We start from the raw sequence: 21,247 nt of genomic DNA, 5'->3' as shown, positions 1-21,247 counted from the left end.
TGGGTGGCACTGGGGACATGTGTATCCTGAGAGAAGGGGACGTGTGTTCAGCCAGAGTGACGACAGCTGTGCAGGTGGAGAAAGCCCAGAGCTGGCTCGTGTGGGAAGAAGGGCCTTGTGTGGTGAGCTCCTCGGGCCTTGAGCTGCAGCTCAGGATGGGCATCCAGGTTTTGTGCTCTGAGGTTGGGGGACACGGCAGTAGAAAGTCAAGCCATGGAGGGAGTAGCCAGGAGAGTCTAGGTTTTAGGAGTGGGACTGCAGCCTGGCCAGCAGTGTGGGGGGCCGGGAAGCTAAGGAACTGGCTGGCAGGGACAGTTCTGTCACCGAGGGAGTTGGCTGAGGGATCATGGATAAGACAGTTGGCCTGACACCTGTGTGTGGGTGTTGTTGAGATGGTGTCTGAGTCTGCACCCCACTCAGAAGTCCCCAGACTTGTAGGGAGGAGGTAGATGGAAACTGGGCTCTCCCTGGGACTGCGGTCCATCATGAAGACCAACAGGACAGGAGCCAGTTCTGAAAATAAGAGTGCATGGTGGACGGGGGCCCGTCCTTCCCTCAGCAAGCTTCCAGGCTCAGCCTCCCCTCCTGCGTCTGAGTCGGGGTCACCATGAGGCAAACCAGGCAGGAGGAGGGCTGTGCTGCTCCCCAGAGACAGCCGCTGTCCTGTCTCCTGTGCTTTTAGAAATTTGCCTGCACTTTGCCTTCAGTTCTGTGGTCTGCTCCCCGTTGGCCGCCTTCCGTGTCCCCACGGGTCTGAGGTGTCTTTCTGTCAGCCCCGATCTGCCCCTCCTTCCCTGTAGTACTGACCTAGTGTTCCTCTGCACAGCATCCTGGGCCCTGGCACCCCGTGCTGAAGGCCACGTGCTCCTGCAGGCCTTAGGACCTGTGTCCCCTGAGCGCCTACTTACTGCTGGTGTGGTGAGAGTGTGTCCCCCGGGCCACAGGGCTACACTGCCTCCAGCAGGAGGGCAGGCTTTGGCTCTGGGTGTGGCCGCCACTTAGCCTGGGTCTTGGGCTTGCTTTATTCTTTTTTGGTACCAAGGATTGAACGCAGGGGCACTGACCACTGAGCCACATCCCCAGCCCTATTTTGTATTTTGTTTAGAGAGAGGGTCTCACTGAGTTGCTTAGTGCCTCGCCATTGCTGAGGCTGGCCTTGGACTCATGAGGCCTTAGCCTCCTGGATCACAGGTGTGTGCCTCCGCGCCCAGCTGCTCAGTCATTTCTTGTGTGAAATTCACCTTGTCCACTTCTCTACGCTGATGTGGGCTGTCTTCTTGCTGATTGACAAGAGTTCTTTGTTGTTTCTAAGAAATCAGCCTTGTTTCCATTTGTCTTACAAATGTTTTTATTGTTATTTACATTTTAATGGTATTTTTCACGTGTAGAGTGAACCTCAAAATTTTTATTTGGAGGGGCTGGGGTGGTGGCTCAGTGGTAGAGCACTTGCCTAGCATGGGTGAGGCACTGGGTTCAATTCTCAGCACCACATATAAATGAATGAATAAAATAAAGGTCCATCAAAATCTAAAAAAAGAAAATATTTTAAAGAAATTAGTTTGGTCAAACTTAATCAGAACATAGGAATATGTGATTTTTATTTATGTGGTTATAAATTTCAACTATGCGGCTGTTTGTAAGTGTATGTATATTTAAAAACAAAACCCCTGAACTACAAGTGTCTTTGTCAGGCATGTTCGAATCCACACTGGAGAAAAGCCATACAAGTGTGAGGAGTGTGGCAAGAGCTTCACTGTGAAGTCCACTCTGGATTGCCACGTGAAGACCCACACAGGTAGGTCACCTGGGCAAGGCTGTGCTGTGCTCGGGTTCCGTCCCCACGTATTTCCCATGCTTTGATACTTTCAGCATCATCGAAAGCTTAGAAATCAGGAACCATGAGAAAGTAGACATAAAAGATATTTTTTTCTAATCCTGACATAAGGAAAATGATCTAAAAAAGAGGATTAAATCTCAGAATTGAAGTCACAGGTTGTCTGTATTCTTCATGTGACCTAAATGGCTGTTGAAAAGATGACCTCTGGGTCTCATTTGGCTATCAGAGTTGCCTGCAGCTTGTTGAGGCTTTTTTAAAACTGGGACTGTCAAGTACTACCGAAGTGTCCAGGTCGGCATACTTTCTGTGTGAGGAGGAGACAGTTAATGTCCAGCTTGCCTGGCCTTTTTCTTACTTTTGTCTGGATTGAGGCCAGAAAGTCGGTGGTCCCCTCACATCCCTAGCTGTGCCTGCCTGACTTCTGCACTGTGGGCCCTCCTCCTGCCCAAGGTGGGCTCCTGCTCCTCTGAGCTGCAGGTTCCTGCGTGTGCAGCAGGCACAAGGGTGGCACCTCCCTCCCAGGCAGTTGAGCATTGGCTGCATGGGAAGTGCTGGGTGGACCTTGGAGGTGCCTGCCCTTACTGTGACGCTCAGGGTTGTGACTGCCACACCCTGATGTGCTCTTCATGTTGGTTGTGAGCAGAATTGAACAGTGTGTGGTGTCCTGTGGTTCTTTTCTGACGGCGTCATGTTTAGAGCTAAGCAGACACGTGAATTCGTGTGCAGTTTTCCTTTTGTGTCCTGAGGGTCTTGTGGTTTTCTTTTGTGTCACTCTGTGAACTTGGGGGGGGGGAGAAATTGGCGCTGCCTGCCTTGGCACCCCAGGGCTGGCGCACCATCTTCAGCATGGTGGGTGCTGGGAGGGGCTCAGGGTCCTCAGCACCTGCTTGGCGGACTTCCTGCAGCTCACGTGGACCGGAAGTAGAGAGGCGTCTCTGAAAATGCTTCCGGTGCACCTTTCTCCATGTGAAAGACCCCAAACAGTGTAAAATCTCGTCTTCCCATGGTCCTTGCCTGCACATCCCTGGTGAATCCCGGTGCCTGGGCAGCAGAGGGAAAGAGGGGGCAGGAAGCTTTTCTGCCCAGGCTCCTCCAGGGCAGAGCCTCTGCTGTGACACTTTGCCCTTGTGGCCTTTGTTACATGGATGATGGTAAGAAGGGTAGGAAGGGAAGAAGTGGGTCCATGATACCAGACACGTGGCCTGTGGACATTTCCCCATGTGTGGCATTACCCTGTGCCAGCCACATTGGTGTCCCTGTTTATGCTAAGATGCTAAAGCACCCTTTGTAAATCAGAGAGAAGCACATACAACAGCCGTGAGCTTCCAGTGGCAGGCCGTGGCTCAAGGGCTAATCCTAGGGGGTTAGGAGCCTCGCAGTTCACACAGTGGCAGCATGCCCCAAGGCTCTGCACCTGTCGGACAGGTCTGCAGGGTCTGGGGAAGGTTCCCTGTGGAGCACTTGGGTGGGCTGCCTCGCTGCTGAGCAGGGTCCGGGAGCCCCGCTGACACTCGGCTGGCTCTCTGTAGGCCAGAAGCTCTTCAGCTGCCACGTGTGCAGCAACGCCTTCTCCACCAAGGGGAGCCTGAAGGTGCATATGCGCCTGCACACAGGAGCCAAGCCCTTCAAGTGCCCTCACTGTGAGCTCCGCTTCCGCACCTCGGGGCGCAGGAAGACGCACATGCAGTTCCACTACAAACCAGACCCAAAGAAAGTCAGAAAGCCTGTGACACGCAGCTCACCAGAAGGCCTGCAGCCGGCTAGCCTGCTCAGCCCCTCCTCCACGGACCCCAACGTGTTCATCATGAACAACTCTGTGCTAACGGGACAGTTTGATCAGAATCTGCAAGGACTGGTGGGCCAAGCTATTCTTCCTGCCGCTGTGTCAGGTAAGAGTCGAGCTGGGGAGCGGCTCAGTCCTGGCACACTGGGCATCCCCTCGTGCCCGGGTGGGAGGACTGCCATTTCTGCAGCAGGATGCCCTTCCTGGAGCCCCTCCCTCCGAGGCCAGAGGGATAGAGAGTTCACCTCCCCTTCCCCTGCTGTTACGTCGCTTCCCAGCGCCTCAGCCCTTTGGTTGCTTTCATTTTTAATGGGCTGAGCCTTGCTTCTCGCTGCTTGGCACCCTTTTACATTCAGTGTGAGGGTTGGCTCAGGAGCACTCGTTGACATAGTTTCTGGTACAGTGGCGTTACCAAGTTGCTGGGCCACGGTCCGTGGAAGGCGTCCAGGTCTGACCCACTGGGCTGTGAGTTCTTACTGCCGCAGACATGCTGGCGCCTGGCAGCAATCCATGCTGGCCTGGCACTTCTTGGGCACTGCTGTTCCGACCTGGTCTTACCTGAGGACTCTCTTTGAGTCAGTTTGGTATGTTCAAAATGGGTAGTACTATTATTTATCTCACACGATTTGTTCTTTGGTGATTAAATTAGGTCGTGTATGGTGTGGTGAAAATACAGGATTACTGTAGCGTGTCGCGACATTTATAAAATGTACCTATTTAGAAATCCCTATGTAAACATCAGCTCCTTCAGATTTGAAAATCATTTATGGTGTTTGACTGTCCCTTCATTCTTTTCTTGGGTAGCTGGTGGTGACCTGACCGTGTCTTTGACAGACGGGAGCCTGGCCACCCTGGAAGGCATCCAGTTACAGCTGGCTGCCAACTTGGTTGGGCCAAATGTTCAGATTTCTGGAATCGATGCCTCTAGCATCAACAACATCACGTTGCAGGTGCGGTGACTGTGTGGTTCCTGTGCTTTCATGTTGTCTACATCACGGGACTGCGCGAGATTTCCCTGACGGGCGTCTGTTACTTTTCAGATCGATCCCAGTGTTTTGCAGCAAACACTGCAACAGGGCAACCTGCTCACCCAGCCACTCTCAGGAGAGCCCGGCACCGCCCCTCAGAACAGCTCCCTGCAGACCCCTGAGAGCACCGTCCCAGCCAGCGTTGTCATTCAGCCCATCTCAGGCCTGTCCTTGCAGCCCACAGTGACATCTGCCAATCTGACCATCAGCCCACTGTCTGAGCAGGATTCCGTGCTGACCACCAGCAGCAGTGGTGAGAGTCGTGTTTGTGTCATGGTCATTTCCTTCCCTGGGCAAACCCGCCACGTGAGCCAGACATCCTGGGGATGGGGGGAACCTGTCTGTGTCCTCAGCCCTGCTTGCTCTGTGCGTCCATGGGGCACTCGTTCTGGCTGTCACTTGGCTCATGCTGCATCAGGTTCCCTTGCAAGGCTGTGGCACATGTGCACGTATGTTGTGTCTCTGTGGTGCTGTGGATCAGACCCAGGGCCTTGCAGGTGCTGGACACGGCTTATCTTAGAGGAACTAACTAGAGGTGATGGATAGGTCATTTTGAATCTTTGTCTTGTTGAAATAACAGTTTAATCAAATCATTTTTAATAACTATGAGGATATATGTGCAGTTTTAGATCTCAGCTGTGCTTTGCTTTTGTGCTGATGAGCAGGGACCCAGGACCTCACTCAAGTGATGACTTCCCAAGGCCTCGTGTCCACATCCACGGGCCCGCACGAGATCACCCTGACCATCAACAACTCCAGTCTCAGCCAGGTCTTGGCCCAGGCAGCGGGTCCCACGGCCACGTCCTCCTCAGGGTCCCCACAGGAGATCACGCTGACTATCTCTGGTTAGTAAGTGGGTTTCCGCCTCCTCGCCCTGCAGCTCAGGTCCACGCTGTTGTGGTTCCTCTCCCAGGACAGCTTGGCGTAGCACCAGGGTTAGGAGCGAGGAACACGAGCCTGGGAGCTCCTGCCAGAAATCAGGACGTGGTTTCTCCTGTCACTTCCTGCACGTGGAGTCGACTGTGTGATGCACTGATTGGTCTTGAGAGAGCCTGTGATTTTGCGGTGTTGTGTTCAGTGAAGAGCAGAACAGATAGCTTTGTGATTCTTCTCATGCTCTGTAAACCGAAGGCAGTCACTGGGTGAATTGTGTCAACAAGGACATCTTGGAGACCCGTTGTGTTCACCTGCTCTTTGTCTTCTGAAGCCTACTCAGATTATATAGAAGGAATTAAAGTATGGTAGAACATTGTAAAGCAGGTAAACAGGCCAAAAATGTCGTTGGGCAGTGTAGCTCATGTAGGTGTACAAGTTAGTCAGATCCCAGGTCAGTTGATGAGCAAGCACTCATCTCCGGTGCGCGCCTGCCTGGGTCCTGGCATGGCCACAGTCCTCACAGTGTGCTCTGGCCTATGCTAGCATCACGTGTGTCTGGCACGCTTCATCCCCAGGATTTTCAGCCCTGAGCTCTTCTTCATGTGAACTAGGAGTCACTTTTAACCTGACGATTTTTATAGCCCCATCCACGTGCCAGGCGTTATTCTAGTAACTTGTTGAATATTGATAAGTTTGTATTAGTTCACTTAATCCTCATAACTACCACATGAAGTTGTCCTTGGAAATAACAGAGCCATTTTAACTGATAATAAAAATTCCTTCTGTGGAGATCTGGTGTGAGGGAGGGCAACACCCTGTTTCCCCTTAAGCAAGTAAAGGGGAGCACAGCAGACCAAGTTCCCGCCAACTCAGCCATGAGGCCACCCGGGGTGTTTTACTTTTATTTCAGTGAGATCTTTGCAGAAATTAGCAATGGGATTAAAAGAAAGGCTATGTTGTGAGAACAGAACCCTTTTTTTTTTTCAGTATGGTGTCTTTATTCCTTTGTTTGTTTTTATTTTGTGGTACCAGAGATTGAACTCAGGGGCACTCAACCACTCGGCCACATCCCCAGCCCTGTTGTGTATTTTATTTAGAGACAGGATCTCACTGAGTTGCTTAGTGCCTAAGTTGCTTAGTGCCTTGCTTTTGCTGAGGATGGCTTTGAACTCGTGATCCTCCTGCCTCAGCCTCCTGAGCTGTGGGATGACAGGGTGTGCGCCACCACGCCCAGCCTTATTCCTGTTTTTTTTTTTAATGTGAGAATTTTAGATGCTCTTAACATTGACTTTTATGTAACTCAGTAATTTCCTGATGTATAGCTGACTTTTAATATTGGAACCATAGATGGTTATTTAAAGAAAGCTGTTTTGTTGATGAGATTGACTTTGAGGACCCCAGTATGGGTGGCGTTGAATGAGGCCCCATCAGAAACACTCGATGCATGATTCTCACTTTCAGTTCAAAAGATGTCTTCTTGGCCGCTGTATTCCATGGTACTTCTTAATATAGGCAAGAATAGTCCTTTGTTTCCCCAGCCCAGCCCAGTTGTTAATAAAAAGTGGTTCACCTTCCCCTGGAGCCTGCTCTGCAGATGGTGAGCAGATCCCAGCCTCGTGGTCCTCCTGCTCTGGGCGCTCCAGGCTGTTTAGCACAGGGAGGGCTCCACAGTGTGGGTCTTAGGGACTTTGTGTTTGCAGAAGGCAGCTGCAGGTGAGAGCTGGCTTTGCTGTTGGCTGTGGCTCCAGGGCAGGCTCCTGGCCGATGCGACCGTGCCTCACAGGTGTCGGCAGAGGGTTTTGTTGTTTTTCTCCATAATTGGGGTGTAGCTTTTTGAGCTTTGGTTGCCATCTTGGGATGCTCATGGCACCCATTGAAGGATGAGTGGGAAGTTGAGGACGGAGCCTGGGTGCCACCTGTGCCCGTGTGCGACTTGTGCCTGTGCCTGCGTGCTTGTACTCACCAGTAGCGCTGTACCAGCCTCTGCGTGCTCTCGTAGGTCGGGCAATCCCTCTGAGACCATCCTGCTTGCCAGGAGGAAAAGGCATCTGCTGTGTCCAAGAAAGGCCTGACATTACCGATTCTGTCCCAGACAGCTTCGTTCTCCTAGCACTGACTGCAAGGGAAAGCATCTAAAAGTGCTGTTCTCTTTTGCTAGAGAAACTTAAGAAAGAGTCAGCTAATGTTGAAGGACTGCATGAGGGTTCCTCTGACTCCCGTGTTTCAGAGCAGGAGGCACTGAGGTGAGGAGCCTGAGCGGAGCAGCGTGGGAGTCGGTTTCTCCTGCTGCGCTGTGGACCAGCTGCTACTCAGTGGGTCCTGTCTGGTGGCTGTTTTCAGTGGTCCCTCTTCCCGGGAGTCCTCACCTGAGTTTTCTCTCTACAGTGGCAGCAGTGACTGGGCTGTGGGTCTCATTTTCACTCTTCTTTTACTCACGTTTTTTAGTACTATAGTAAGCAGCAGAGCATCCTCACCTTAGATATATAGAAACTAAGAAGAACCTTCTCAAAAAATTGGGTTAAAGGCTCTGCCTTTCCTTTGTGAACTTCAGGACCAGAGCCCTTCTTGCCTGCTTTGCACTGACCTCCTTCTCTTGCCCACCTCGCAGAGCTTAACCCTACGAGTGGGAGCCTGCCTTCCACAACACCAATGTCACCATCGGCCATCTCCACTCAGAATTTGGTCATGTCTTCGTCAGGCGTGGGGGGCGATGCCAGCGTCACGCTGACCCTGGCCGACACTCAGGGTGTGCTGTCAGGAGGCCTGGACACGGTTACACTGAATATCACCTCTCAGGTGAGCATCATGGGGGAGGTGGGGACCTTTTCAGAGGGTGACTGTGGAACTTCATGAACTTGCTCTTTCCCAAATGTATAATGTTTCTGAATGTTTTGTTTCAAAATTAAAATTTGGCCAAATAAAGTAATTATATGTTAGACCCATAATGGGGGGAAAATTCAGGCAACACAGGAAAGCATAAAAAATAAATTAAAAAAAGTCTTTAATCAATACCTAAGTGGAATTATGGTGAACATTTTCATTTACTTGTCCTTCTAAATCTTTGTAGTCCCATATACAGATAGATATTTTAAAAATTTTTACAGAAATAGGGTCTATAATGTACTGTGTGGTGTAAACTCGTAGATGTCTTCTCTTATAATTTTAATACTGCAAAACCTGATAAGAGGCCTTACAGCATTCACTTTTGCAGGCAAGCCTTGCTGAGGGATATCGTGCTGTTTGCAGGGGTACGGGGAGTGGTAGGACCTTGGTGCCCTTATCACCGAGGTTCCTGGCGCATGGCTGGATCCAAGGCCTGTGCCTTTTCACAGGATGCTGGAAAACTGTCTGGCAGTACCTAAATTGTTACAGTTATTTACTGTCATAAAAATATGACCTGAAACTCAATAGGTGGTCATGAAAATTAGCAGTTTGTGATGGTGATGGAGAGACAGGTGATAGGAGTCAGTCTAGACTTGAGCACTGGGGGTTTATGTCGGTCCTGGAATCTCATGTGCTCCTTGGGTTTGGTGTTTTTGTTCTTTTGTTTTAATGTGGTGCTGGGGTCACTCCACCACGAACCACAACCCAGCCCTCCTCAGGTTTAGCGAGGAGATGGAAGAAGAGCACCAAGGGGGTCAGAAGCGAGGAATCTGTTTTGTGCAGTTGGAGGAAACTAGGGTCCCAGGGACTAAGAGGAAGCAACAGCTAAACATGTAATTATTATAAATGTTTGTAAGTTTTGAGAGTCTCAGATACTTATTATATATTAATATTTTTGTTTCTTTTTATAGTTCATGAAAGAAAATGGTTTTAAAAGCAAAAGCACTCTTAAGTAATTTACTTAAATAATATTCTTATGTAGTTTTGTCCATCAGGCAAAGTTGAATCTGTAATAGCAAAATATTTGGAAAAAATTTTTTATAAATCCATAGTTAACCCTAATTTAAAATATAGCTTTGTCATAGTTGAAAGACAGCGATGTGCAGCATCCTTCAGTGTAGAGCAACCTTGTGAGAAGCCCTAGAATGCTCCCGAGGCAAACGGGGAAGGGAGACACTGGGCCGCGGGCTTCAGAGGAGCAGAAAGGTGCGCCAGACGTCTGCTCAGAGAGCGGAGGTGTTCAGTGCGTACTCTGAAGAGGTCACTTGTTTCTGAAGAGAAGTGTGTTATACATGAATTCTTCTCAGTTCATATAACTCTGTTATTCCAGGCAGTTGTTGGGTACAAAACATCTGAAGCTCAATTGTTCAGGCATGTAATTATGATTTTTTGAGTCCTAGTTAAGTATCAGACTGTGGCCTTGGAGTGAGTTGGAAGTGGGACAGTCCCATGAAAGACCTGTGTGTGGAAAGGGGCCTTTCTCTCAGTGCAGTGCTGGCAGTGGCCGCCCCTGCTGCCGGGAGCTTCCAGAACTTCCACCTCTCTCCACTTTCTTCTCCTCCACTCACTCCTGGGGCCCTCTCTGGTGCTAACCCCTGTGATGTCTCTATGGAGGCGGTATTTATTTAGGACCGTTGAGGCAGTAAAGTTATATGCGCTGCTGAGAAGGATGTTTCTGATGAAGTTTTAGTACCTATAATTAGTGAACTAGATTGACCCTCAGGGGCCTGGTGGTGATCTGGGAAATTTGCTGTCACGTCAGGCGTTGATCACTAGTGTCAGCTCTTGGTCCTTTCTCAGTATTCCCCAGCTGGGTTCACCACTGGCATTCCTGGGTCTCACCAGCCCCTAGTGGGTTCGGTGGCCTCCTCTGGCTCAGGTGCAGCAGCCAGGCTGTCCAGCACTGAGCCTCCCTGCAACTATTGTGGGCGCAGGTATTGGGCTGGCATGCGCCTGTGGGAAGTTCCTGTGCATGTGGGGAGCGCAGAGTCCTGTCATTTCTCCCTAAGTAGAGACTAAGTATAGAAAAGAAATAAGTAGAGTGTAAGTAACAGTATCCACCAACAGGACTTTTGGGTGATACCATCTAAGTGGGTTCACGCGAGACATGTGGGTTCTCAAGTGTAGAATTTACTGGACTCTAGATTTTTTATTTGGGGCATTTGTGTTAAAAATAGTTACTATTTGCGATTAAAATACAAATAAGCAGCCAGTAAATGACATTGTGTTTCTTTGTAAAAGCTTCTGTTTTTAGGGGATTGTTGGCTCTCCAGCATCGTAGTAACTAGGAGGGAGGGCCTCTGTGCCCTCTCCTCCTCCTCCCCGCATGGTGGTATCTTGGAAAGACAGCAAAATGCAGGCACCTGCTGCAGCCTGGTGTCATCACCACGGAGTGGGGCAGACGGTCCACTCCGGACCCCTCATGCTGCCCTTTTATAGCTACTCATCCTTCTTTATCCCTGACTACTGCTAATGTGTGTTTTATGTCTACAATTTTGTCATTCCAATCCAAAAGGAATTGTGACTTTGCCCCTGTGAATGCTGGGTGCCTCAGCTTCAGGCTGGGAGTATTTCAATTTATGACCCAACAGTGATTCCAGTGCATACCAGAACTTCTGCCCAGCAGGTTTTCATTTTTTATCTTGCCTTTGATTAAAAAACCTGAATTAACAAGTCCAGTTTAACACCATTTTTCAAATACGATAGGCAGGTGGTAGCTGCAGTGAGCCACAAATACCAAGGGAAGTGTCATTGCTGTGGGCCATGTGAGAGCAGCACTGCTCAGCGCGTGCCCCTGCAGGGCGGTGAACACAGGACATAGTCCATGCCCACGTACCAGCCAGACTGACTGTGGAGATAGCCCAGATGCCTCCATCGGCTTTGTAAAAAGACACCTGTGGGAAAGGACCTCAATCCATTTAGGAAGCTTCCCTTTCTGGAATCACTGAAGAGCCTTTGCAGGTGTCAGTCTGTTTTGGTACCTGCCGTAGGCATTGTCTTTCCTGTGAGAAGAGAACCTAGTCCTCCACAGATGGAGTATTTAAACGCCAGCTGAGGCCGGCTCTCTTCCCCTTGCACTTTCCCCACTTCCTGTCACGCTGCTGAGAGGCTCAGCTACTAAACACAGGGAGCAAGCACTTACCTGAGTGGAAGGAGCCAGAGACCTCCCTGGGTGCTTTACCACCTCCGCCTGTTAAAATTCATAGATGTATAGAGGGAGTTTATTTATTTATTTATTTTTGGACTAGGAATTGACCCAGAGGCAATTAACCATTGAGCGACATCAAAGCCTTTTTTTTTTTATCAGAACAGGGTGTCGCTGAGTTACTTAGACCCTCACTAAGATGCTGAAGCTTGCTATGAGCTTGTGATAATCCTGCCTCAGCTGCTAGCAATATGGGCATGCACCCATGGTGTCTAGACTGAGATTGATGTCAGCCATTCAGGCTGCCCTGGGTTACTGTGTCAGTCAGACATGTGCAGTGTATGAGGCCCTTCAGGCTGCCCTGGGTTACTGTGTCAGTCAGACATGTGCAGTGTGTGAGGACATTCAGGTTCCCTGGGTTACTGTATCAGTCAGACATGTGCAGTGTGTGAGGACATTCAGGCTCCCTAGGTTACTGTGTCAGTCAGACATGTACAGTGTGTGAGGACATTCAGGCTCCCTGGGTTACTGTGTCAGTCAGACATGTACAGTGTGTGAGGCCATTCAGGCTCCCTGGGTTACTGTGTCAGTCAGACATGTGCAGTGTGTGAGGCCATTCAGGCTGCCCTGGGTTACACTGATAGTCAGACATGTACAGTGTGTGAGGCCCTTCAGGCTGCCCTCGGTTACTGTGTCAGTCCGACATGTGCAGTGTGTGAGGCCATTCAGGCTGCCCTGGGTTACTGTGTCAGTCAGACGTGCAGTGTGTATCCCTTCTGGCTGCCCTGGTTTACTGTGTCAGTCAGACATGTGCAGTGTGTGAGGCCATTCAGGCTGCCCTGGGTTACTGTATCAGTCAGACATGTGCAGTGTGTGAGGCCCTTCAGGCTGCCCTGGGTTACTGTGTCAGTCAGACATGTGCAGTGTGTGAGGACATTCAGGCTCCCTGGGTTACTGTGTCAGTCAGACATGTGCAGTGTGTGAGGCCCTTCAGCCTGTCCTGGGTTACTGTGTCAGTCAGACATGTACAGTGTGTGAGGCCCTTCAGGCTGCCCTGGGTTACTGTGTCAGTCAGACATGTGCAGTGTGTGAGGCCCTTCAGGCTCCCTGGGTTACTGTTTCAGTCAGACATGTGCAGTGTGTGAGGCCCTTCGGGCTCCCTGGGTTACTGTGTGAGTCAGACATGTGCAGTGTGTGAGGACATTCAGGCTGTCCTGGGTTACTGTGTCAGTCAGACATGTACAGTGTGTGAGGCCCTTCAGGCTGCCCTGGGTTACTGTGTCAGTCAGACATGTGCAGTGTGTGAGGCCCTTCAGGCTGTCCTGGGTTACTGTGTCAGTCAGACATGTGCAGTGTGTGAGGCCATTCAGGCTGCCCTGGGTTACTGTGTCAGTCAGACATGTGCAGTGTGTATCCCTTCTGGCTGCCCTGGCTTACTGTGTCAGTCAGACATGTGCAGTGTGTGAGGCCATTCAGGCTGCCCTGGGTTACTGTATCAGTCAGACATGTGCAGTGTGTGAGGCCCTTCAGGCTGCCCTGGGTTACTGTGTCAGTCAGACATGTGCAGTGTATGAGGCCCTTCAGGCTCCCTGGGTTACTGTATCAGTCAGACATGTGCAGTGTGTGAGGACATTCAGGCTCCCTAGGTTACTGTGTCAGTCAGACATGTACAGTGTGTGAGGACATTCAGGCTCCCTGGGTTACTGTGTCAGTCAGACATGTACAGTGTGTGAGGCCATTCAGGCTCTCCTGGGTTACTGTGTCAGTCAGACATGTGCAGTGTGAGGCCCTTCAGGCTCCCTGGGTTACTGTATCAGTCAGACATGTGCAGTGTGTGAGGCCCTTCAGGCTGCCCTGGGTTACTGTGTCAGTCAGACATGTGCAGTGTGTGAGGACATTCAGGCTCCCTGGGTTACTGTATCAGTCAGACATGTGCAGTGTGTGTGGCCCTTCAGGCTGCCCTGGGTTACTGTGTCAGTCAGACATGTGCAGTGTGTGAGGCCATTCACGCTGTCCTGGGATACTGTGTCAGTCAGACATGTGCAGTGTGTGAGGCCCTTCAGGCTCCCTGGGTTACTGTGTCAGTCAGACATGTGCAGTGTGTGAGGACATTCAGGCTCCCTGGGTTACTGTGTCAGTCAGACATGTGCAGTGTGTGAGGACATTCAGGCTGTCCTGGGTCACTGTGTCAGTCAGACATGTGCAGTGTGTGAGGCCCTTCAGGCTCCCTGGGTTACTGTGTCAGTCAGACATGTGCAGTGTGTGAGGACATTCAGGCTGTCCTGGGTTACTGTGTCAGTCAGACATGTGCAGTGTGTGAGGCCCTTCAGGCTGTCCTGGGTTACTGTGTCAGTCAGACATGTACAGTGTGTGAGGCCCTTCAGGCTCCCTGGGTTACTGTGTCAGTCAGACATGTGCAGTGTGTGAGGACATTCAGGCTCCCTGGGTTACTGTGTCAGTCCGACATGTGCAGTGTGTGAGGCCCTTCAGGCTCCCTGGGTTACTGTGTCAGTCAGACATGTGCAGTGTGTGAGGACATTCAGGCTCCCTGGGTTACTGTGTCAGTCAGACATGTGCAGTGTGTGAGGCCCTTCAGGCTCCCTGGGTTACTGTATCAGTCAGACATGGGCAGTGTGTGAGGCCCTTCAGGCTGTCCTGGGTTACTGTATCAGTCAGACATGTGCAGTGTGTGAGGCCCTTCAGGCTCCCTGGGTTACTGTATCAGTCAGACATGTACAGTGTGTGAGGACATTCAGGCTCCCTGGGTTACTGTGTCAGTCAGACATGTGCAGTGTGTGAGGACATTCAGGCTGTCCTGGGTCACTGTGTCAGTCAGACATGTGCAGTGTGTGAGGCCCTTCAGGCTGCCCTGGGTCACTATGTCAGTCAGACATGTACAGTGTGTGAGGCCCTTCAGGCTCTCCTGGGTTACTGTGTCAGTCAGACATGTGCAGTGTGTGAGGCCCTTCAGGCTGCCGTGGGTTACTGTGTCAGTCAGACATGTGCAGTGTGAGGCCCTTCAGGCTCCCTGGGTTACTGTGTCAGTCAGACATGTGCAGTGTGTGAGGCCCTTCAGGCTCCCTGGGTTACTGTGTCAGTCAGACATGTGCAGTGTGTGAGGCCCTTCAGGCTCCCTGGGTTACTGTGTCAGTCAGACATGTGCAGTGTGAGGCCCTTCAGGCTCCCTGGGTTACTGTGTCAGTCAGACATGTGCAGTGTGTGAGGCCCTTCAGGCTCCCTGGGTTACTGTTTCAGTCAGACATGTGCAGTGTGTGAGGCCCTTCAGGCTCACTGGGTTACTGTGTCAGTCAGACATGTGCAGTGTGAGGCCCTTCAGGCTGTCCTGGGTTACTGTGTCAGTCAGACATGTGCAGTGTGTGAGGACATTCAGGCTGTCCTGGGTTACTGTGTCAGTCAGACATGTGCAGTGTGTGAGGCCCTTCAGCTGTCCTGGGTTACTGTGTCAGTCAGACATGTGCAGTGTGTGAGGCCCTTCAGGCTCCCTGGGTTACTGTGTCAGTCAGACATGTGCAGTGTGTGAGGCCCTTCAGCTGTCCTGGGTTACTGTGTCAGTCAGACATGTGCAGTGTGTGAGGCCCTTCAGGCTCCCTGGGTTACTGTGTCAGTCAGACATGTGCAGTGTGTGAGGCCCTTCAGGCTGCCCTGGGTTACTGTGTCAGTCAGACATGGACAGTTGTCTGAGGCCCTTCAGGCTCCCTGGGTTACTGTGTTAGTCAGACATGTGCAGTGTGTGAGACCATTCAGGCTCCCTGGGTTACTGTGTCAGTCAGACATGTACTTGTGTGAGGCCCTTCAGGCTGTCCTGGGTTACTGTGTCAGTCAGACATGTGCAGTGTGTGAGGACATTCAGGCTGTCCTGGGTTACTGTGTCAGTCAGACATGTGCAGTGTGTGAGGCCCTTCAGCTGTCCTGGGTTACTGTGTCAGTCAGACATGTGCAGTGTGTGAGGCCCTTCAGGCTCCCTGGGTTACTGTGTCAGTCAGACATGTGCAGTGTGTGAGGCCCTTCAGCTGTCCTGGGTTACTGTGTCAGTCAGACATGTGCAGTGTGTGAGGCCCTTCAGGCTCCCTGGGTTACTGTGTCAGTCAGACATGTGCAGTGTGTGAGGCCCTTCAGGCTGCCCTGGGTTACTGTGTCAGTCAGACATGGACAGTTGTCTGAGGCCCTTCAGGCTCCCTGGGTTACTGTGTTAGTCAGACATGTGCAGTGTGTGAGACCATTCAGGCTCCCTGGGTTACTGTGTCAGTCAGACATGTACTTGTGTGAGGCCCTTCAGGCTGTCCTGGGTTACTGTGTCAGTCAGACATGTGCAGTGTGTGAGGCCCTTCAGGCTGTCCTGGGTTACTGTGTCAGTCAGACATGTGCAGTGTGTGAGGCCCTTTAGGCTCCCTGGGTTACTGTGTCAGTCAGACATGTGCAGTGTGAATCCCTTCTGGCTGCCCTGGCTTACTGTGTCAGTGAGACATGTGCAGTGTGTGAGACCATTCAGGCTCCCTGGGTTACTGTGTCAGTCAGACATGTGCAGTGTGTGAGGCCCTTCAGGCTCCCTGGGTTATGTGTCAGTCAGACATGTGCAGTGTGTGAGGACATTCAGGCTCCCTGGGTTACTGTGTCAGTCAGACATGTACTTGTGTGAGGCCCTTCAGGCTGTCCTGGGTTACTGTGTCAGTCAGACATGTGCAGTGTGTGAGGCCCTTCAGGCTTCCCTGGGTTACTGTGTCAGTCAGACATGTGCAGTGTGTGAGGCCCTTCAGGCTGTCCTGGGTTACTGTATCAGTCAGACATGTGCAGTGTGTGAGGCCCTTCAGGCTGTCCTGGGTTACTGTGTCAGTCAGACATGTGCAGTGTGAGGCCATTCAGGCTCCGTGGGTTACTGTGTCAGTCAGACATGTGCAGTGTGAGGCCCTTCTGGCTGCCCTGGCTTACTGTGTCAGTCAGACATGTACAGTGTGTGAGGACATTCATGCTCCCTGGGTCACTGTGTCAGTCAGACATGTGCAGTGTGTGAGGCCCTTCAGGCTGTCTGGGTTACTGTGTCAGTCAGACATGTGCAGTGTGTGAGGCCCTTCAGGCTGCCCTGGGTCACTGTGTCAATCAGACATGTGCAGTGTGTGAGGACATTCAGGCTCCCTGGGTTACTGTGTCAGTCAGACATGTGCAGTGTGTGAGGCCCTTCAGGCTGTCCTGGGTTACTGTGTCAGTCAGACATGTGCAGTGTGTGAGGCCCTTCAGGCTCCCTGGGTTACTGTGTCAGTCAGTCATGTGCAGTGTGTGAGGCCCTTCAGGCTGCCCTGGGTTACTGTGTCAGTCAGACATGTGCAGTGTGTGAGGCCCTTCAGGCTGTCCTGGGTTACTGTGTCAGTCAGACATGTGCAGTGTGAGGACATTCAGGCTGTCCTGGGTTACTGTGTCAGTCAGACATGTGCAGTGTGTGAGGCCCTTCAGGCTCCCTGGGTCACTGTGTCAGTCAGACATTTGCAGTGTGTGAGGACATTAAGGCTGTCCTGGGTTACTGTTTCAGTCAGATATGTGCAGTGTGTGAGGCCCTTCAGGCTCCCTGGGTTACTGTGTCAGTCAGACATGTGCAGTGTGTGAGGACATTCAGGCTGTTCTGGGTTACTGTGTCAGTCAGACATGTGCAGTGTGTGAGGACATTCAGGCTGTCCTGGGTCACTGTGTCAGTCAGACATGTGCAGTGTGTGAGGCCCTTCAGGCTGCCCTGGGTCACTGTGTCAGTCAGACATGTACAGTGTGTGAGGCCCTTCAGGCTCTCCTGGGTTACTGTGTCAGTCAGACATGTGCAGTGTGTGAGGCCCTTCAGGCTGCCGTGGGTTACTGTGTCAGTCAGACATGTGCAGTGTGAGGCCCTTCAGGCTCCCTGGGTTACTGTGTCAGTCAGACATGTGCAGTGTGTGAGGCCCTTCAGGCTCCCTGGGTTACTGTTTCAGTCAGACATGTGCAGTGTGTGAGGCCCTTCAGGCTCCCTGGGTTACTGTGTCAGTCAGACATGTGCAGTGTGTGAGGCCCTTCAGGCTCCCTGGGTTACTGTGTCAGTCAGACATGTGCAGTGTGAGGCCCTTCAGGCTCCCTGGGTTACTGTGTCAGACATGTGCAGTGTGTGAGGCTCTTCAGGCTCCCTGGGTTACTGTTTCAGTCAGACATGTACAGTGTGTGAGGCCCTTCAGGCTCCCTGGGTTACTGTGTCAGTCAGACATGTGCAGTGTGAGGCCCTTTAGGCTGCCCTGGGTTACTGTGTCAGTCAGACATGTGCAGTGTGTGAGGCCCTTCAGGCTGCCCTGGGTTACTGTGTCAGTCAGACATGTGCAGTGTGTGAGGCCCTTCAAGCTGCCCTGGGTTACTGTGTCTGTCAGACATGTGCAGTGTGTGAGGCCCTTCAGGCTGCCCTGGGTTACTGTGTCAGTCAGACATGTGCAGTGTGAGTCCCTTTAGGCTGCCCTCGGTTACTGTGTCAGTCAGACATGTGCAGTGTGTGAGGCCCTTCAGGCTGCCCTGGGTCACTGTGTCAGTAGGACATGTACAGTGTGTGAGGCCCTTCAGGCTGTCCTGGGTTACTGTGTCAGTCAGACATGTGCAGTGTGTGAGGCCCTTCAGGCTGTCCTGGGTTACTGTGTCAGTCAGACATGTACAGTGTGTGAGGACATTCAGGCTCCCTGGGTTACTGTGTCAGTCAGACATGTGCAGTGTGTGAGGACATTCAGGCTGTCCTGGGTTACTGTGTCAGTCAGACATGTGCAGTGTGTGAGGCCCTTCAGCTGTCCTGGGTTACTGTGTCAGTCAGACATGTGCAGTGTGTGAGGCCCTTCAGGCTCCCTGGGTTACTGTGTCAGTCATACATGTGCAGTGTGTGAGGCCCTTCAGCTGTCCTGGGTTACTGTGTCAGTCACACATGTGCAGTGTGTGAGGCCCTTCAGGCTCCCTGGGTTACTGTGTCAGTCAGACATGTGCAGTGTGTGAGGCCCTTCAGGCTGTCCTGGGTTACTGTGTCAGTCAGACATGTGCAGTGTGTGAGGACATTCAGGCTGTCCTGGGTTACTGTGTCAGTCAGACATGTGCAGTGTGAGGCCCTTTAGGCTGCCCTGGGTTACTGTGTCAGTCAGACATGTGCAGTGTGTGAGGCCCTTCAGGCTGTCCTGGGTTACTGTGTCAGTCAGACATGTGCAGTGTGTGAGGCCCTTCAGGCTGCCCTGGGTTACTGTGTCTGTCAGACATGTGCAGTGTGTGAGGCCCTTCAGGCTGCCCTGGGTTACTGTGTCAGTCAGACATGTGCAGTGTGAGTCCCTTTAGGCTGCCCTGGGTTACTGTGTCAGTCAGACATGTGCAGTGTGTGAGGCCCTTCAGGCTGCCCTGGGTCACTGTGTCAGTCAGACATGTACAGTGTGTGAGGCCCTTCAGGCTGTCCTGGGTTACTGTGTCAGTCAGACATGTGCAGTGTGTGAGGCCCTTCAGGCTGTCCTGGGTTACTGTGTCAGTCAGACATGTACAGTGTGTGAGGACATTCAGGCTCCCTGGGTTACTATGTCAGTCAGACATGTGCAGTGTGTGAGGCCCTTCAGGCTCCCTGGGTCACTGTGTCAGTCAGACATGTGCAGTGTGTGAGGCCCTTCAGGCTGTCCTGGGTAACTGTGTCAGTCAGACATGTGCAGTGTGTGAGGACATTCAGGCTGTCCTGGGTTACTGTGTCAGTCCGACATGTGCAGTGTGTGAGGACATTCAGTCTCCCTGGGTCACTGTGTCAGTCAGACATGTGCAGTGTGTGAGGCCCTTCAGGCTCCCTGGGTTACTGTGTCAGTCAGACATGTACAGTGTGTGAGGCCCTTCAGGCTGCCCTGGGTTACTGTGTCAGTCAGACATGTGCAGTGTGTGAGGCCCTTCAGGCTCCCTGGGTTACTGTGTCAGTCAGACATGTGCAGTGTGTGAGGCCCTTCAGGCTGTCCTGGGTTACTGTGTCAGTCAGACATGTACAGTGTGTGAGGCCCTTCAGGCTGTCCTGGGTTACTGTGTCAGTCAGACATGTGCAGTGTGTGAGGCCCTTCAGGCTGTCCTGGGTTACTGTGTCAGTCAGACATGTGCAGTGTGTGAGGCCATTCAGGCTCCCTGGGTTACTGTGTCAGTCAGACATGTGCAGTGTGTGAGGCCATTCAGGCTGTCCTGGGTTACTGTGTCAGTCAGACATGTGCAGTGTGTGAGGCCCTTCTGGCTGCCCTGGGTTACTGTGTCAGTCAGACATGTACAGTGTGTGAGGCCCTTCAGTCTCCCTGGTTTACTGTGTCAGTCAGACATGTACAGTGTGTGAGGCCCTTCTGGCTGCCCTGGGTTACTGTGTCAGTCAGACATGTGCAGTGTGTGAGGCCCTTCAGGCTGTCCTGGGTTACTGTGTCAGTCAGACATGTGCAGTGTGTGAGGACATTCAGGCTGCCCTGGGTCACTGTGTCAGTCAGACATGTGCAGTGTGTGAGGCCCTTCAGGCTGCCCTGGGTCACTGTGTCAGTCAGACATGTGCAGTGTGTGAGGACATTCACGCTGTCCTGGGTCACTGTGTCAGTCAGACATGTACATTGTGTGAGGCCCTTCAGGCTGCCCTGGGTTACTGTGTCAGTCAGACATGTGCAGTGTGTGAGGACATTCAGGCTCCCTGGGTTACTGTGTCAGTCAGACATGTGCAGTGTGTGAGGCCCTTCAGGCTGCCCTGGGTTACTGTGTCAGTCAGACATGTGCAGTGTGTGAGGCCATTCAGGCTGCCCTGGGTTACACTGACAGTCAGACATGTACAGTGTGTGAGGCCCTTCAGGCTGCCCTGGGTTACTGTGTCAGTCAGACATGTGCAGTGTGTGAGGCCCTTCTGGCTGCCCTGGGTCACTGTGTCAGTCAGACATGTACAGTGTGTGAGGCCCTTCAGGCTGCCCTGGGTTACTGTGTCAGTCAGACGTGCAGTGTGTGAGGCCCTTCAGGCTGTCCTGGGTTACTGTGTCAGTCAGACATGTGCAGTGTGTGAGGCCCTTCAGGCTCCCTGGGTTATGTGTCAGTCAGACATGTGCAGTGTGTGAGGACATTCAGGCTCCCTGGGTTACTGTGTCAGTCAGACATGTGCAGTGTGTGAGGCCCTTCAGGCTCCCTGGGTTACTGTGTCAGTCAGACATGTGCAGTGTGTGAGGCCATTCAGGCTCCCTGGGTCACTGTGTCAGTCAGACATGTGCAGTGTGTGAGGCCCTTCAGGCTGCCCTGGGTCACTGTGTCAGTCAGACATGTGCAGTGTATGAGGCCCTTCAGGCTGTCCTGGGTTACTGTGTCAGTCAGACATGTGCAGTGTGTGAGGACATTCAGGCTGCCCTGGGTTACTGTGTCAGTCAGACATGTGCAGTGTGTGAGGCCCTTCAGGCTGTCCTGGGTTACTGTATCAGTCAGACATGTGCAGTGTGTGAGGCCCTTCAGGCTGTCCTGGGTTACTGTGTCAGTCAGACATGTGCAGTGTGTGAGGACATTCAGGCTGCCCTGGGTTACTGTGTCAGTCAGACATGTGCAGTGTGTGAGGCCCTTCAGGCTGCCCTGGGTCACTGTGTCAGTCAGACATGTACAGTGTGTGAGGCCCTTCAGGCTGTCCTGGGTTACTGTGTCAGTCAGACATGTGCAGTGTGTGAGGCCCTTCAGGCTGTCCT

General features: G+C 52.1%; 1 protein-coding gene across 7 annotated transcripts in view; it reads left to right on the top strand.

The window, feature by feature from the left end:
• The window catches only part of Znf236 (zinc finger protein 236), a 103,759-nt gene that overhangs the window by 58,575 nt on the left and 23,937 nt on the right, over positions 1-21,247 (top strand). For 6 of the 7 annotated variants that reach the window (XR_013154544.1, XR_013154543.1, XM_076836768.2 and 3 more), the window contains exons 21-26: positions 1,692-1,795; positions 3,367-3,726; positions 4,425-4,570; positions 4,661-4,901; positions 5,314-5,493; positions 8,133-8,320. Coding sequence is in view for 5 of the 7 variants with exons in the window: in XM_076836768.2 (XP_076692883.2) it covers positions 1,692-1,795; positions 3,367-3,726; positions 4,425-4,570; positions 4,661-4,901; positions 5,314-5,493; positions 8,133-8,320 (1,219 nt within the window). In the remaining 2 variants the exon portion in view is untranslated. The remainder of the gene's footprint in view (positions 1-1,691; positions 1,796-3,366; positions 3,727-4,424; positions 4,571-4,660; positions 4,902-5,313; positions 5,494-8,132; positions 8,321-21,247) is intronic. The other variant, XM_077105599.1, reaches the window with a different exon arrangement.

The sequence above is a fragment of the Callospermophilus lateralis genome, chromosome 17, assembly GCF_048772815.1.
Source record: "Callospermophilus lateralis isolate mCalLat2 chromosome 17, mCalLat2.hap1, whole genome shotgun sequence".
Lineage (NCBI taxonomy): Eukaryota > Metazoa > Chordata > Mammalia > Rodentia > Sciuridae > Callospermophilus > Callospermophilus lateralis.
The sequence above is the reverse complement of the archived record's forward strand: the minus strand, read 5'-3'. Positions and strand labels throughout refer to the sequence as shown.